General features: G+C 40.1%; 1 protein-coding gene and 1 long non-coding RNA gene across 4 annotated transcripts in view; one reads left to right on the top strand and one right to left on the bottom strand.

The window, feature by feature from the left end:
- The window catches only part of LOC118018639 (myopalladin), an 86,691-nt gene that overhangs the window by 8,293 nt on the left and 62,200 nt on the right, over positions 1-16,198 (bottom strand). Inside the window, exons 13-18 of the mRNA XM_035017357.1 lie at positions 10,247-10,468; positions 8,723-8,872; positions 7,731-7,813; positions 6,414-6,540; positions 5,004-5,211; positions 2,936-3,101 (exon numbers count right to left, since the gene is read on the bottom strand). Coding sequence (XP_034873248.1) covers positions 2,936-3,101; positions 5,004-5,211; positions 6,414-6,540; positions 7,731-7,813; positions 8,723-8,872; positions 10,247-10,468 — 956 coding nt within the window. The remainder of the gene's footprint in view (positions 1-2,935; positions 3,102-5,003; positions 5,212-6,413; positions 6,541-7,730; positions 7,814-8,722; positions 8,873-10,246; positions 10,469-16,198) is intronic.
- LOC118018648 overlaps positions 11,247-16,198 on the top strand; it is a 43,357-nt gene continuing 38,405 nt past the window's right edge. For 2 of the 3 annotated variants that reach the window (XR_004681444.1, XR_004681443.1), the window contains exon 1: positions 11,770-12,272. This is a non-coding gene — a long non-coding RNA (uncharacterized LOC118018648). Of the gene's footprint in view, positions 11,287-11,769; positions 12,273-16,198 lie in introns of those variants that run through there. The other variant, XR_004681445.1, reaches the window with a different exon arrangement.

The following is a 16,198-nucleotide window of genomic DNA, read 5'->3' as shown; positions in this document are numbered from 1 at the left end:
CTTTCTTTCTTTCTTTCTTTCTTTCTTTCTTTCTTTCTTTCTTTCTTTCTTTCTTTCTTTTTAACCGTTTTTAAAGTCAGTTCTATGCCCAATGTGGGGCTTGAACTCACAACCCCAAGATCAAAAGTTCCATGCTCCACTGACTGAGCCAGCCCGGCACGCCCCCCCTCATTGCATTTCTATATACTAATAATGAAGCAGCAGGAAGAGAAATTAAGAAAACAATCTGATTTACAGTTGACCAAAAATAATAAAATACCTAGGAATAAACTTAAGGAGATGAAAGATCTGTACTCTGAAAACTATAATACACTGATGAAAGAAATTGATAAAACAATGATGAAAGAAACTGAAGATGACACAAACGAATGGAAAAATATTCCATGCTCATGGGTTAGAAGAACCAATATTGTTAAAATGTCCATACTACCCAAAGCAATCTACAGATTTAATGCAATCCCTATCAAAATACCAATAGCATTTTTCACTGAACTAGAACAAATGATCCTAAAATTTGTATGGAACCACAAAAGACCCCAAATAGCTGAAGCAATCTTGAAAAGAAAGGCAAGGTGCCCTTGGGTGGCTCAGTCGTTAAGCATCTGCCTTTGGTTCAGGTCATGGTCCCAGGGTCCTGGGATCGAGCCCCACATCGGACTCCCTGCTCAGCAGGAAGCCTGCTTCTCTCCCACTCCCCCTGCTTGTGTTCCCTCTCTTGCTGTGTCTTTCTCTGTCAAATAAATAAATAAAATCTTAAAAAAAAAAGAAGAGCAAAACTGGAGGTATCACAATCCCAGATTAAAAGTTATACTACAGGGCGCCTGGGTGGCTCAGTTGGTTAAGCGACTGCCTTCGGCTCAGGTCATGATCCTGGAGTCCCTGGATCGAGTCCCGCATCAGGCTCCCTGCTCGGCAGGGAGTCTGCTTCTCCCTCTGATCCTCCTCCCTCTCATGCTCTCTGTCTCTCATTCTCTCTCTCTCAAATAAATAAATAAAATCTTTAAAAGTTATACTACAAAGCTGTTGTAATCAAAACAGTATGATGGTGGCACAAAAATAGACCAATAGATCAATGGAACAGAATAGAAAGCCCAGAAATAAACCCACAACTGTATGGTAATTAATCTTTCACAGAGGAGGCAAGAATATGCAATGGGGAAAAGACAGTCTCTTCAACAAATGGTGTTAGGAAAACTGGACAGCTACATGCAAAAGAATGAAACTGAACAACTTTCTTACACCATACAGGAAAATAAACTCAAAATGGATTAAGGACCTAAAAGTGAGACCTGAAACCATAAAAATCCTAGAAGAGAGCAGACAGTAACTTCTCTGACTTCAGCTGTAGCAACGTTTTTCTAGATATATCTCCTGAGGCAAGGGAAACAAAAGCAAAAATAAACTATTAAGACTATATCAAAATAAAAAGTTTCTGCACAGGGTGCCTGGGTGGCTTAGATGGTTAAGCATCTGCCTTTGGCTCAGGTCATGGTCACAGGGTCCTGGGATCGAGCCCCACATCAGGCTCCTGGCTCGGGGGGGGGGCCTGCTTCTCCCTCTCCCTCTGCCTCTCCCCCTGCTCATGCTCTCTCTTTCTGTATCTCTGTGTCTGAAATGAATAAATAAAATCTTTAAAAAAAAAGTTTCTGTACAACACAGGAAATAATCAACAAAACTAAAAGACAACCTACTGAATGGGAGAAGATATTTGAATATGACATATTGGATAAAAGGTTAGTATCCAAAATATATAAAGAGCTTAATATAACTCAACACACAAAAACCAAATAATTCAATTTAAAAATGAGCAGAAGACATGAGCAGACATTTCTCCAAAGAAGACATACAGATGGCCAACAGACATATGAAAAGATGCTCAGCATCCCTCATCATCAGGGAAATGCAAAGCAAAACCACAATGAGATATCACCTCACACTTGTCAGAATGGCTAAAATCAACACAAGAAACAACAAGTGTTGGCAAAAATGTGGAGAAAAAGGAGCCCTCATGCACTCTTGGTGGGAATGCAAACTAGTGTGGCCACTGTGGAAAACAGTATGGATGCTCCTTAAAAAATTAAAAATAGAGTCACCATATGATCCAGTTAATTCCACTACTGGGTTTTTATGCAAAGAAAACAAAAATACTAATCCGAAAAGATATATGCACCCTCATGTTTATTGCAGCATTATTTATACTAGCCATGACATGGAAGCAACCCAAGTGTCCATCGACAGATGAATGGATAAAGAAGATATATATGTGCATGTGTGTGTACACACACAGAGGAATATTACTCAGCCATAAAAAGAATAAAATCTTACCATTTGCAACAATACCGATGGATCTAGAAAGTATAATGCTAAATGAAGTAAGTCAGTCAGAAAAAGACAAATATCATATGATTTCACTCATATGTAGAATTTAAGAAAAAACTAACAAAGGAAAAAAAGAGACAACCCCCAAAACAGACTCTTAACCATAGAGAACAAATTGATGGTTACCAGGAGGAGGTTGGTGGGGGAGGGGGGGCGATGGGTGAAACAGGTGAAGGGGGTTAAGAGTACACGTAACAGTAATGAGCACTGAGTAATGTATAGAATTTTTGAATCACTATATTGTACACCTGAAACTAATATAACACTGTATGTTAACAAAACTGAGTTTAAAATAAAAAAAAAAAAACCCTGCTAATTAATCCTGAAAAAAATTAACATTTTAAAACTGTGGGACATCCATACCATGGATTGCCCTTCAGGAGCAAAAAGGAATAAATGCTTGATACGCACAATAACATGGATGACACTCAAATGCACCATGCTGAGTGAAAGAAGCCAGATTCAAAAGACGACAGACTTATTTGGGTGCCCAGCAAGTCCCACTGAGCTTGGAAGTCCCTTTGAACATGGGAGTGGACATGGGAGCGGACCGTACCTGATCCTCTCTCGGGTGGAAGGGATGGTCTCATTGTCCTTCTTCCAGTAGAACACGGGCGGCGGCATGCCTATCACCCGGCACTCCAGCCTCACTGGGTGGCCTTCGGGAACTCCGCTGTTCTGCAGTTTCTCCAGAATCACAGGGGCTTTCTTCACCTCTTTGGCTGAATGGGAGAAGGGCCATTCTTGTTTGAATTGTAAGCGCCTTGGGGTTCATGCTTCCAACTCATTACAGTTCTGGAATTTAGCAGAGTGGGTGCCCACCCACCTCACCTCCTCTTCAGAGCACTTCTCACACCTCTAAGGGAAGATCATTGCTTTGATAAAAGCTCCAGAAGTGATGAAAAAAAGGAATGAGGGAACCTCTTTGCATATTGTGTGAGAGACAACACTCCAGGATCTGGGTCGCACACGGGGGGACTCGAATGGTGGGTGTGGAATAACCCACTCCTTAAAAGAGTCTCTTATTCCCAGCAGTAAATTTTGAGAAACAACAGATTTTATGTACTGACCGTACCCTTTTTCTTTTATAGAGGAGTTCATTTTGTAGAAGGTATATTCATTTTCCCTCAACTTTTATTTTTTAAAAGATTTTAATTTAATTTAATTTATTTATTTGAGAGAAAGAGAGTGACAGAGAGAGCACAAGAGTGGGTAGGGTCAGAGGGAGAAGCGGACTCCGTGCCAAGCAGGGAGCCCAATGCGGGACTCGATCCCAGGACTCCGGGATCATGATCTGAGCCGAAGGCGTCGCTAAACCAACTGAGCCACCCGGGTGCCCTTCCCTCAACTTTTATTTCAAAGAAGTTTATAGCTACAGAAAAGAAGTACACTACTTTTTTTTTTTTAGTTTTATTTATTCAAGTAATCTCTACACCCGATGTGGGGCTCGAACTCATGACCCTGAGATCAAGAGTCACACTGTCCTCTGAGCCAGTCAGGTGCCCCAGAAGTACACGACTTAAAAAAAGCACCCCCCCCCCCCCCACAAATTATGCTTCCTAAGGAAGACTTTTTGCAGGGAGGGCCAGAACCAGATAAGGCAAAGATACCTCATATTTCAGGATTCCAGAATCAATATTTGCAAAATATTGGGGGGAAAAGTAAAAGCTTGCAATCAATATATCCTTGCAGGATGAGCTTTTCCTACTCTGTTGGGTATGAGAAAATTAAGAGTGAGAAAAAGAAAAAGATATATGGGGTGAGCAGCCACCAGCCTATAGAGAGGATAGCATGCCAAAGCCCCCCTGGTTTCCGGTAAGGGTCACACATGGGAGAAAGCTCAGCACTAGAATTCGTATATTCTGAAATCTAATTCTGGCTGGACTCCTGGCCTGAGGGCGGGTATCAATCAAGTGATAATGACTTGTCCTTTTTTGTAGCCATTACAGTGTTTTGTTCATGTCGTCTTACAAAGTAGAGGTTCATTTGTTTAGTTATCAACTCAACATTTGTTGAGCACTGTCCATGTTCCAGGCACTGAGTCAGACACTGGAGATACACAGAAAAAGTCAGAATGGCTGACTTTAGAAGCTTTCAGTCTCTTCAGGAAGACAAAGGAGATAATAGTTACACGGAAGGCTGCAAGTGCTCTGGGGAGTCTCTCCTTTTCTAAGTGCTATGAAACAGAGGAGGATGTGCCTTGGTGGTGACATTTGAATTAAGCCTTAGAGAATGAGGGCAAAGAAGGGCATTCCAGGTAGAAGGATCAGTGAAGCAAAAGTATGGAAGCTTGGGGTAGGGGCAAGATCCTGGTGTGTTCCAGTTGTGATGAACTGTAGGGCAAGTGACTTGAATTTAGTGAAGTCAATATACCAATTAATTGATTAATTAACTATTACAATGGCTCCCATTTATTGCATGCATATATGCACCAGATACTACATTATGTTTTTATTGATAGGTCTTTGAAAACAATGTAAGCAATATGGCCTTTACTACAGTGAAGGAGAAACTGAGATGAAACTTGGTGGGGCAAATGGCTAAAGAATTCTGTCAGAAGCTGTGCCTATTTGGGCAATAACTTTAAAGGGAGTTATTCTTGGGGTCCCAGAAGCAAACCTTACCTACTACAGTGAGCTCCAGACTAAAGGAATTCTGTCCGGTTTTGTTGGTAGCAACGCATGTATAGGTCCCCGCGTCATGTTGAGTGAGCGGGTCAATGAGCAGAGAGTGGACTCCAGTCTCCCTGACCAACATCTTGTGCGAGGCATCTGGTAGCACCGGTTGGCCATTGAGCAGCCACGTCAGCTCTGGGGGCGGTAAGCCACTCACCTAATAAACAACAGGACAGCTGAGGCAAATGACAGACCGATGACAGGCAGATTTATTTGGTGGCTGAATTCTTCATCCTTGTCTGGCACCAAATAGATAGAAAAAACATGGGGTGGAGAGAAACCTCTCTGCAGGGGCATCAGGATAAGAGGGGCTGGATGAATGGCCGCATTAATTTAAACTGTATCGTATTTTGACCCCAATTGGGGTGATGATTATATTTTAGATTAGAATAAGTAAGAGATAAAAACAAAATGAATAGATAAAATAGACCTGCTGAGTGAGTTTCACAGATGATATGTTGCTTACATACCTGAGAAGCAAGAGGCAACCAAGGAAAGGGCAGACATTAAATTAGAGTTCCCAAATCTTGCTGTGTGTTATAATCGTGTGGGGAGCATTTGAAAATCCCAATGTCTACTTACTATATTAAGTCAGAATCTCTAGGGATGGGACCTGGAATGGGTATATTTTAGGGTTTAGGGTGGAAGAAGTAACAATCAATCCCAAATATTATTTAGGCAGCCATTGGCAGAGCAAGAACCACCTAGAGAAGTGGACTCTATAAATGTTTAACCTCAAGCCTTTACCAATTAGCACCTAAAATTTCCATAACATTCTGCATCTTTGTCTGGAGTAGAAGAGGTGACTTAAGTTTCTCTTCATACTGAGAGATATCCACGCTGCTCAGCTGAACAGTTTCTGGTTGAAGAATTAGGAAGTAGAATAGCTAAAGCTGGTGGATGTTGATTAGTACGAGAAACCAACTTCCATTTTCATAAACCACCTCAGAGCTATCTTTTCATGACTGAAATTTTTTCAAAGTCTATACATCCCAGAAACTCACTACCAGGATGCAAAAATCACACTTTTGGCTTCATAGTAATAAAGACTTACTCCGCACCACATGGAAAATGTCTGAATTACATCACTTCTTTGGTTGTCTTTTACGAATGCAGAGTTAACTTGATACAACACCAATGTAATTTTATTAAGGTATAAAGACTTAAAAATTTCATCAAATTCTTTTGTCTGGTATTAATAAATGCTCTGAAGAAGTCTTGTGAGAAAAAAAGTGATCTGTCTCCCTTCCCCAGCCCCCCTTTCTCTAAACAAAACATAAAACAAATACAAACAAAAATAAGTCAAACAAATGCAAAATGTGAACAGATCTGGAGCCAAGGATGAGTATTAGAGTCTACCTTACAGTCCAGCCGACAGAGGCGCCCCTCGTGAGCTACCATATCCCCAGAAGCCTGCAGGAAATGTGGTCGGAAAAACCGTTCCTGTAGGGGCTCTTTGTCTCTTTCTTGTACTCGGGACCTTCCTCTATAAAAACAAGCATGTTCAGGGATTAAACATAGAAACCTAAAACAGCAAGCATTTAGGCATGGCTATAGAGCCTAGAGAACAGATATTTTGGGGGGTGGGTGGGGAAGGAGGTTGCTGGACTATAAACAAATAATAAAATAATAAATAATGGTGTGAAGCATATGTAAAAAGCAAGGTGGTAAGCATCTCATACACTGTAGGATTATCTTATGAGATCTTTAATCAAATAAACAGGCTTTAGCTTCTTTTTCTCTGAAGTCATTCTGGGTTAGGTGGCCCAGCTTACTTGCCTTGGCTTTGACCAGTTGTTCAAAAGTTTCAAAATAAACAAATAAATGAGTATTCAAGCCGAATCTCAAATGAGAGCCAACAGACAAGTCCTGTTTATTACCCAGAACAATGCAGCTGCAATCCCTGTGTCTCTGAGTAATAAAATTTAACCCTGCTATAAATTATGGCAGACCATTAAAGATGATCATGAACTTAAACTGGTTAAGACTGACCAACAGTAACAGCTGTTCTTAAAGAAAAAAAAAATGAAGAAGAAGGTATAGTTGCAGCAGTGATGAAATACTGTATCTGAAACATGGGTCACTATTTTTGCTCCTTTGGTAAGTCAAATATAATTCATCCATGTCAGCAACTATGGAATGCTTTGCTAAGACTTTGTGGCACCATAAGACTCAAGGGGAAGCCAGGCTCTTAATTCTTAGTGGTTAGTAAAATCAGAGAGGAAGAAAGCCAATTGCTATGTTAGAGGCAATTGTTATACTGGGGACAACAACAACGAAAATATTCAATCTATAGACATATAACCACTAGCAGTTTCTGTTTTATTAAGGAAAATATGGTCATTTAATTCAAAGACTCTGGTTTATATATTATCTGCACAGGTACTACTGAGGGTTACAAATTTTGAGCCATTAAAAGTGTGCAACAGACCAGTGCATCTCAAAGTTAATGTGCTTATGAGTCACCTAGGGATCTTATTAAGATGTACTTTTTGATTCAGTAGGTCTGGGGTAGGGCTTGGGATTCCACATTTGCAACAAGCTCCCAAGGGAGGCTGATGCTGCAGGTGCAAGACTACACCTTAAGAACAATGTGTAGATCCAACACTTTGATGCTTAGTGTGGTAGGTGGATGCTTGGGAGTGGCTAGAGAAGGGAGATTCTTACTGTTTTTACCTGTGAGACTGACCAGTGGATATTAGTCGACTGCGAATGGGCAAACTTTGTACCATCAAGTGGCCAGAACAGCTGATTCTCCCCTGAGAAACAAAAATGAATTAAAAATAAGAGAATTCTCCATTTTTTTTCAATTTATGTAAATTTTTCTGGACTGGAACAGTTTTGAACTTTTTGGCTAAATATTAAGGGGGGGGGAATGAAAACAATAAAATATGACTCCTTAGATCACTGTTAATATTCTAGGGGGGAATTTAAAGAATATTGTGATGACTTTCACTTTGAGCTGAGAAATGAACAGAGCACAAATGTAAAAAAAAATTTGAATTCTGGTGCAGCCACATGCAGAGACTATGGCCAAGTATTTTATACTTTTCTTAATAGAGATTTATCCTCAAAACTAACATTTTATTAAGGAGAGTGGGTGAGAGTAGAAATTATAGTTCTATATTTTGTATTCTAATAGTAGTTGAAGATATTTGTTCTGCCGTATCTTTTAGGGGAATTTTAAGTCTTGATCCTTGATCTTATTCAGAAAAGAAAAGTGAAAGTTTATGGCTTTCCAACTTTTACCAAAAAAAAAAAAAAAAGGGACATTATGGATTTGAGGAATGTTTACAAGCCTTTTTGGAATAATTTGCTTATTCTCTAAAGAACAAAAACAACATATCATTCTTTGATAGGATGATTTACAGACTCTTCAAGAGAGTCAATGAGTTGATAAACATAAGGTGTAGCCTAATACATCTGGGACATAGTGAAGAGATACTACTAACGTCCTTTGACAAACCCTCAAGGCTTGAGTGAGCCATCAATGGCTAACTGGTCTTTTAAGCTGTGATACTGCGCTCTAGTTAACACACAATCACAATGCTTCTCATTCATTTTCCTCAGCGATCCTTAGCAACTCGCACTTCTCAAGGTCTCATTCACAATGACATCAAGTGCTCCTTCCTCAGAGTGCAGCACAGCGCAGAACCCTGCTTCTCCACCTGGGGGTTGGCAGCCATGATAGTGTAGTTGCCATCGTCATCACTGGTGGTGGAGTCAATGTGCAGAGAGCATGTCCCATCTCCTTCTCGCCTCATTTTGCAGTGCTCATTTCTCTTTGAAATCTGCTTCCCATCTTTGAACCAGTAAACCTGCAATGAAAGATAATCAAGGAGAACATACACTGTTCTGCACATCTTTTGAGGATAATGAAGTAGGGAGTAGGTTGAAGCAAGGGCTGATTGCCATCTCTACAAGTGCCCCATCCCTTATACAGCACTTTGAAAAAAGTATTTTAAAAATGACTGTAGGGATGCCTGGGTGGCTCAGTCGGTCAAGTGTCTGCCTTCAGCTCAGGTCATGATCCCAGGGTCCTGGGACTGAGCCCCGCATCGGGCTCCATGCTCAGCGGGAAGCCTGCTTCTCCCTCTCCCACTCCCCCTGCTTGTGTTCCCTCTCTCGCTGTCTCTCTCTCTGTCAAATAAATAAATAAAATCTTTTTAAAAAAATGACTGTATAACATGCTCCTATGCTTGTACATATACAATACTTAAGTCAAAAATTCTGTATAATTTAGGATTGAGATAAAGCTTTTGACTCTTTTTATTGTACTTCATAATTACTTAAAAAGTCACCCCAAGGACCGGACATGTTTTCAGAGGCAAAATAATGAAAACCAGGAGCCTGAATTTTTTTCCCATTATCCTATCTATAAGCTCAAGTCTTCTGCAGTCCACAGATCTCAGGGTCCACAATAGCTCACCCTACTTGAAAGGATAGTATGGTTTATTATCCATAAGGAGGCCAGGATTCACTTGCGAAATTTCTCATCTGGCGAACATTTAAATAAATAGGTTTTTCATGTTGAGTTCTGCATGTGTCAAGGAGATCTCTCAAAGAGGGGGGGTTAAAGTACTGACTGCAGCTGTTCTCCACATTTCCTGGTTACCTAACCATACATGATAACACCATGCTAATGTTTGTGAAAGTAGAGCGGAGAGATCCCCTACCACAGCCATACTGGGTGTAAATCCTTCTTTCAGCTGACTGCCAAAAAAATCTGGTGACTCATAAGATTTTTCTGCAGCCAGTGATAACGATATGACATTTTCAGCATAGACCAACCTACTAGTAATGATACAAATATAGCTCACTTTGTGCAACAACAGGCACTTTGTGGGTATTCAATAAGTGTTAAAGAGAAAGAATATCAATTTGGTGAGTTTGGTGGTTGAGAGAATCAATAGCCCAAAATGGAGGATTATGACTAAGAAGTCTATTTTAAACTTTTATTAAAATTCTAACTTACCCATAAGTCTGATTTATTTTGGGCCTGATTATTTAATGGTCCTATCCCTGACAGTCTCTTTTTAGTAAAATTATCTGGGCTTTGTTCGTTTTTCTGGTAGTGGTTTTTATTCCCTCTGTAGACACATCCCTAGAATCTGATAAGACTTTCTTGAAGGCATTGTCTACAGTTCTGTGTTGTTGGTTGGTTGCCCATTCGGCTGGTCATCTTCCCCTACCTTTGGAACAGGAATCCCAACAATTTTGCAGGTAAATGTCACTGGAGAGCCTTCTGTAACCCGGAAATGCTTGAGTCTTTTGTCAAAGATGGGAGCAATACACTTGCCCGTGGGGATCTCGTCATGTTGGACTTCATCATCTGACTCATCAACAGGGGTACGTTCCAAGCGAAACTCTATTTCATTCATCAGCCTCTGCTCAAAGCTTGAAATTTTGTACTCCTGTCAAAATGGCAAACATGTTTCAATTTCAATTCTATGGGTGAGAAAGAAGAAGGTGTCTATCAATATAATTTGAGGATGGAACTTTTTAGATTTAGATGGTAAATATATATCATGGAAACCCAATAAACCAGGCATGTTCCATTTCCAGTTCCTCACCATGGAGCACTAAAGGAGATGCCAATGTCTCTACTATAATCCCAAACTGCCTTAGTGAATCCTGATTCCTCACCTTGAGTATGGAGCCCCAGTAGCATCCTGTAGAGAAATGAAGATGGAATGTGATTTCCATTACTACTATTAATGTCCATTTCAATATGTAGAACTTCCTATCTGGTAATATGGCAAAACTATTCTGAATTGCATTCTGATGCATGCCTGCATTACCAGCTTCCTGTCTCTACCGGACATTCCCATCTGCATACTTGATGAAATCTGTCTTGAATAAATCTCCCTCGACTCCATATCCATCTTCATTGCATCCCTCTACTCCCACCACAACAAAACTAGTTGAAATATTTTTGTATTGTTATGGGATCATTTGCTTGTCACCCACTCTTTCACTAATGGACTCCAATTAGGCTTGTGTTCTCACTGTCCCACTGAGATTACTATTGTCAGGGTCTCCAAATTTGCCAAATCCAGTTGTCACTTATCTGTTCTTACCTTACTGGATATCTCAGCAGCATTAGACAAGGATGGCTACTTTCTCCTTTTTGAAACATTTTCTTCTGTTTGCTTTCATGATACCATATTGGTTTTCCTTCTCTTTCTTTAGTTGCTGCTTATCAGTCTCCTTTGCTAGCTCCTAGTCCTAGGTAAGTGGTTTCAACCCAACCTACAGCTTCAGATACCTTCTGTATGCTGATGACTCCAAATACATATCTTCAAGCCTGATCTTTCCACAAAACTCATATACCTGATGACCTACTGTACATCATGCAAGTCATATACCCAGTGACTGATTCTATATCATGGCTTGGGCACCCAATGGGCACCTCAAACTTAGCATGATCCAAACAACACACACTTGATTTCTGTCTCCCAGAGATGCTCCTACCCTGCTCTTCCCCATCTCAGAGAATGGTGCCACTATTCACCCACTTGGTTAAGTAGTTAAGCCAGTGTTTCTTGCACTATCTTTGGTGAAAACCAGGTTTTAAAATTTTTCCAATGTGTAGTTTTGTAAAGTGAAATAAAAATGAATGAGTAGCAAAATGAAATTTAGGAGGCATGCAGAATTATTATATTCAATAGGCGTAAATTTTTTCTGTCAAATTGCTATAAAAATTTCTTAATGGTTACTCTCCGTTTCTGTGCTTATGCCAAGGTGGATGGGTGATAGTTTGCAGATTGCCACACGTCCTCGGACCACACTTTGAGTGTACCAAGTTAAACCCTAAATCTAGGACTTATCCTGAATTCCTGTCACTCTCTCTCCCTGCCGAATTCTATCAAGCTTATATGTCACCTCCCCAAAGTAGCCTTCCCAGGCCACTTCATGTAAATGAACTCCCCATTCTAATACTCTACACAGTACCAGTTGCTATCTAGTATATTTCTTGTTTGTTTGTTTATTGATTGAGTGATTGAATATCTCTAAGGATTAGAATGTTGGCTCCACAAGAGCTGAGAGCTTCTTTATCTTGCTTCTCACTATATCAACAGCACCTGGAATAGTGTCTGCCTCATGGCAGGTGCTCAATGAGTATCTGAAGAATGAGTGAAGACATAGATGACATGGGGGCAATCACTTGTTCCAACTGCATCTTTGAGGACTTCAGAGCCATGGCTTTGGGCTGAGGTAAGTCCTTCTGTTAAGCTTGTGACTCTAGTTAACCACAGTTTCATAATTTAGATGAGCTCCATGGAGATGGCACTAGGATGTTCCTGAAATAGAATTTGGAAGCACGTGGCTGATATACATCTGTCCCAGTCTTAGGCAGAGTGAGTTCAGGACTCATAAGATGTATTCTCAAGCTATTAAATCACATTACTCGTGTCCTTTAGTTATTGTCTTACACATATTATCACCTGAATTTGTGTAGAATTGGAACTTATGAAACACGGAAATACAGAAATCAGATGTTTCTTGGTTTCAATTTCTTGAAAACAATTTTAAATCCTCTTGTCTTGGCCACATCTCATACTGGGTAAGCAAAATAAATCCACAGCTCTTTCAGGGTAGAGAAAATGATTAATCTCCAGTTACCTTATTATTATTATTATTTTAGATTTTATTTATTTATTCATGAGAGACAGAGAGAGAGAGAGGCAGAGGCAGAGGGAGAAGCAGGCTCCCCGAGGAACAGGGAGCCCGATGCGGGACTCAATCCCAGGACCCTGGGATCATGACCTGAGCCAAAGGCAGATGCTTAACCGATTGAGCCACCCAGGTGTCCCTGTTACCTTATTATTATTATTATTTTTTACCTTATTATTTTTTAATCAGATAATTAAAACCAGTTAAAGTAAAAAATTGTTCACTTCTATTAATCTGAAACCTAGTTTAAAAGTATTAAGAAACCTAGTTTAAAAGTATTAAGACTATTTTCTACATTATAGGAGTTTTTAAAAAGTTAATCATTAGGGGCGCCTGGGTGGCTCAGTTGGTTAAGCGACTGCCTTCGGCTCAGGTCATGATCCTGGAGTCCCGGGATCAAGTCCCACATCAGGCTCCCTGCTCAGCAGGGAGTCTGCTTCTCCCTCTGACCCTCTCCCCTCTCATGTGCTCTCTCTCTCTCATTCTCTCTCTTTCAAATAAATAAATAAAATCTTTAAAAAAAAGTTAATCATTAAAGCTTCCAACTATCTACCTATTAGGTTGAATTAAACGAAACTGACATTTTTGTAGGTCAAAAATGTAGACTTTCATATGATTCAATTTAATACTTAACAATGACTATATTTTTCCTTACATACATTAAATGCTCCCCCAAATTTGAAATATTTCTTAGTCTCGCCAGTTTAAAATCACATGAAGAGTATATATTTCTTCTTTCTTGAATTGCATTTATGCTTTTGAATATATACTATTTTTCTCTTTAACACATTTGTTTATTTTCCTGGATATTTAGGAGTAAAACCAATGAGTCATTTTATTCCCTTACCATATGAGGTAGGTATTAAATAGAAGCTCTATTATTTTAAAAATTACGTCCAAACAGAAAAATTCACACAGTTCTCAAACCTCATACACATATCCTAGGGGTTTAGGAAATACCAGAGTTTTTTGTGAGGGTGGCAGGAGGTCTTAGCCTTTTACAGCTTCTCATCTTGTTTCATTTAAGTCCCCAAATTCCTAGTCCATTCCATACCAACTCTAGCCATTGTTTTAATGGAGTCCTTGCTCTAAATTAAAGAGTCTTCCCTGAAGCTTCTCCTATTGCCTGACCTGTAAGGGCTGTAACCTCCTGGCTAAATACCTTGTCAGAGTTATTGTAGGGAAAGATGAATTCCTGAAATTCTATTTTGAAAGTATGAAGTAATTTTCCCAAAGAAGTATTTTGTACATAGTGGTAAGTTATGATTATACCTAACCTTCAGGAACACAGTGAATGATATATATGAGGGCCATAAGTGCCTGCCTGAGAATACAAATACCACATTGTCTCCATATATTCCAAACTGGATTTTACCAAGTTGGGGCCTGATTTTACAGAATTTATCAATGTTTGAATTGATTTGATCCAAGGAACTACAGAAGCAAGATGATGAAAATATGCACATTTTGTTTTACTATAAATGTATGCATATTGGTTATACATTTATTACTTTATTAGTACGACAAATTGGGAGGTGATGGAAACAGAACACTCAATGAGTTATTTAAAAAATACTACTCATAACTAGGTACTGAGGATACAGTTGCAACCAGATCTTTTTTTTTTTTTAAAGATTTTATTTATTTATTTGAGACCGAGAGAATCAGAGAGACAGAGAGCACATGAGAGGGGGAGGGTCAGAGGGAGAAGCAGACTCCCTGCCGAGCAGGGAGCCCGATGCGGGACTCGATCCCGTGACTCGATCCCGTGACTCCAGGATCATGACCTGAGCCGAAGGCAGTCGCTTAACCAACTGAGCCACCCAGGCGCCCCAGTTGCAACCAGATCTTAACTGGAAGTTTTTATTGAAGCACTAAGATGGGCTAGATATCAGAAAACAAGTGAATTGGCAGACAATTTCAAAGCAGGTGCTTACAGACAGGCTAGACCATTTAAAGCCCTCACCTTCACCAGAGATACAAAGGAGTGAGGGGGGAGAAGCTCCAGTGAGAGGACGTTGGAGAGAGCTATTGTGTCTCTGCATCTCCTACCTCCCCCTCTACCCCAAGGGCACCTGCCTTCACTTCAAGCTCAGCGACGGAGATTAAATGGACTCCTTTGGAGAGCTTGCTTTGTTTTCTGCAGTGGGTTAGTATCTGACTCCTGCCTAAAAAAGCTGGAGTGAGGAGTGAGGCAGCTTTTTGTCAGTGGGCAAGCTGAAGGCTACTTTGACTAGCCTTCACGCCTGCACTGTGTCAGGGCAGCGGACCCGTGATGGGTCCCGTCAGGCTCACGTGGGCCACATACAACACTAAGCCACTGTGGGGTCAGCTTTCATCTCTCCATGGATGGGAAAGGGAGTGAGGACAGTTAGTAAAGTGGGGGAGGAGGGAGCAAAAAAAGAGAGCAGCTGGCCACACTTCCCTTCCTGGCTTTAGGTTCACCATTTGTAGCAGTCCCTGCGCTGTGGGGTGTGGATAGGGGTGTTCGTGTGTGGGGTCTTATTTTTGAATAAGGAAATTTTGTACTACTGGATCAAGAGTGTATTTTGCAACAAAGTTACCACAGAACCTTAAAGGTACTAAATGTGGCCAAAACTGTTTTGAGATTGCCTTATAGTTGAGATTGCCAGGAGCAGGAGAAGAAATAGTCCCACAGAATAAATTCAAAGGGATACTGGGAGAAAAAAAAAAATTCTTTTTAGACATATTTGTTTAATGTACCATGTATATAATGTGTAAATTACAAATGAGCAACAAAATAAGAATACTGTAGATCAAGGAATTTCCATGAAAGATTTCATAAATATTTTGGAAATCGGAAACAGGAACAAGGAAGCCATGCAGTTGTGTGGCAGGGTATGTGGCTTGTTGCTAAAGCACTGAATCTTTACTTCTGAGCTGTTACTGAAGATGTATACCATCCCCAAAGCAGAAACTGACGTCTTTTTGTAGTGTTTTGAAACTAAGAGTTGGTTATCCCAAGGATAACTACCCCGATTACACATCAGTCAAGATTTTCATTCCAAGTTATGACTGATGAGACTCAGATTTTGTAAAGAAATTTGCAAACAAAAGCAATAAGTTTACGTTAAATGTAGGTGCTTTCTGCACTGTTCTGTACAAAGGCTGTACTACATACAGATCCACTGTTGGTAGACACAGGCTTTGAATTTCCAGGACTGAATTTATGTTGCATTCTCCATTTCCCCTTGCCTTGCCCCTTTGTGAGTAAAAGCAGCAGTTTCTGCATTAGCTGCTTGTAAGTGATGTCTGTGCTCAAAGGAGAGAATGTTTTTCTGTGTGAAGCTGACATTCAGTTAACACCAGAGTTTTGTTTAATTTCAGTGTTTTCATCTTTTTAATCTATTGATTGAAGTGGATTATTGTCATAAGGTAGTATCCTCAATTAGGCATAATCAGAATCTATATAGTCAAGTGAGGTATTTTCCATAGATAGGCCACAG

The sequence above is a fragment of the Mirounga leonina genome, unplaced genomic scaffold, assembly GCF_011800145.1.
Source record: "Mirounga leonina isolate KUSES-001 unplaced genomic scaffold, KU_Mleo_1.0 Mir_107, whole genome shotgun sequence".
In the NCBI taxonomy this organism is placed as follows: domain Eukaryota; kingdom Metazoa; phylum Chordata; class Mammalia; order Carnivora; family Phocidae; genus Mirounga; species Mirounga leonina.
The sequence above is the reverse complement of the archived record's forward strand: the minus strand, read 5'-3'. Positions and strand labels throughout refer to the sequence as shown.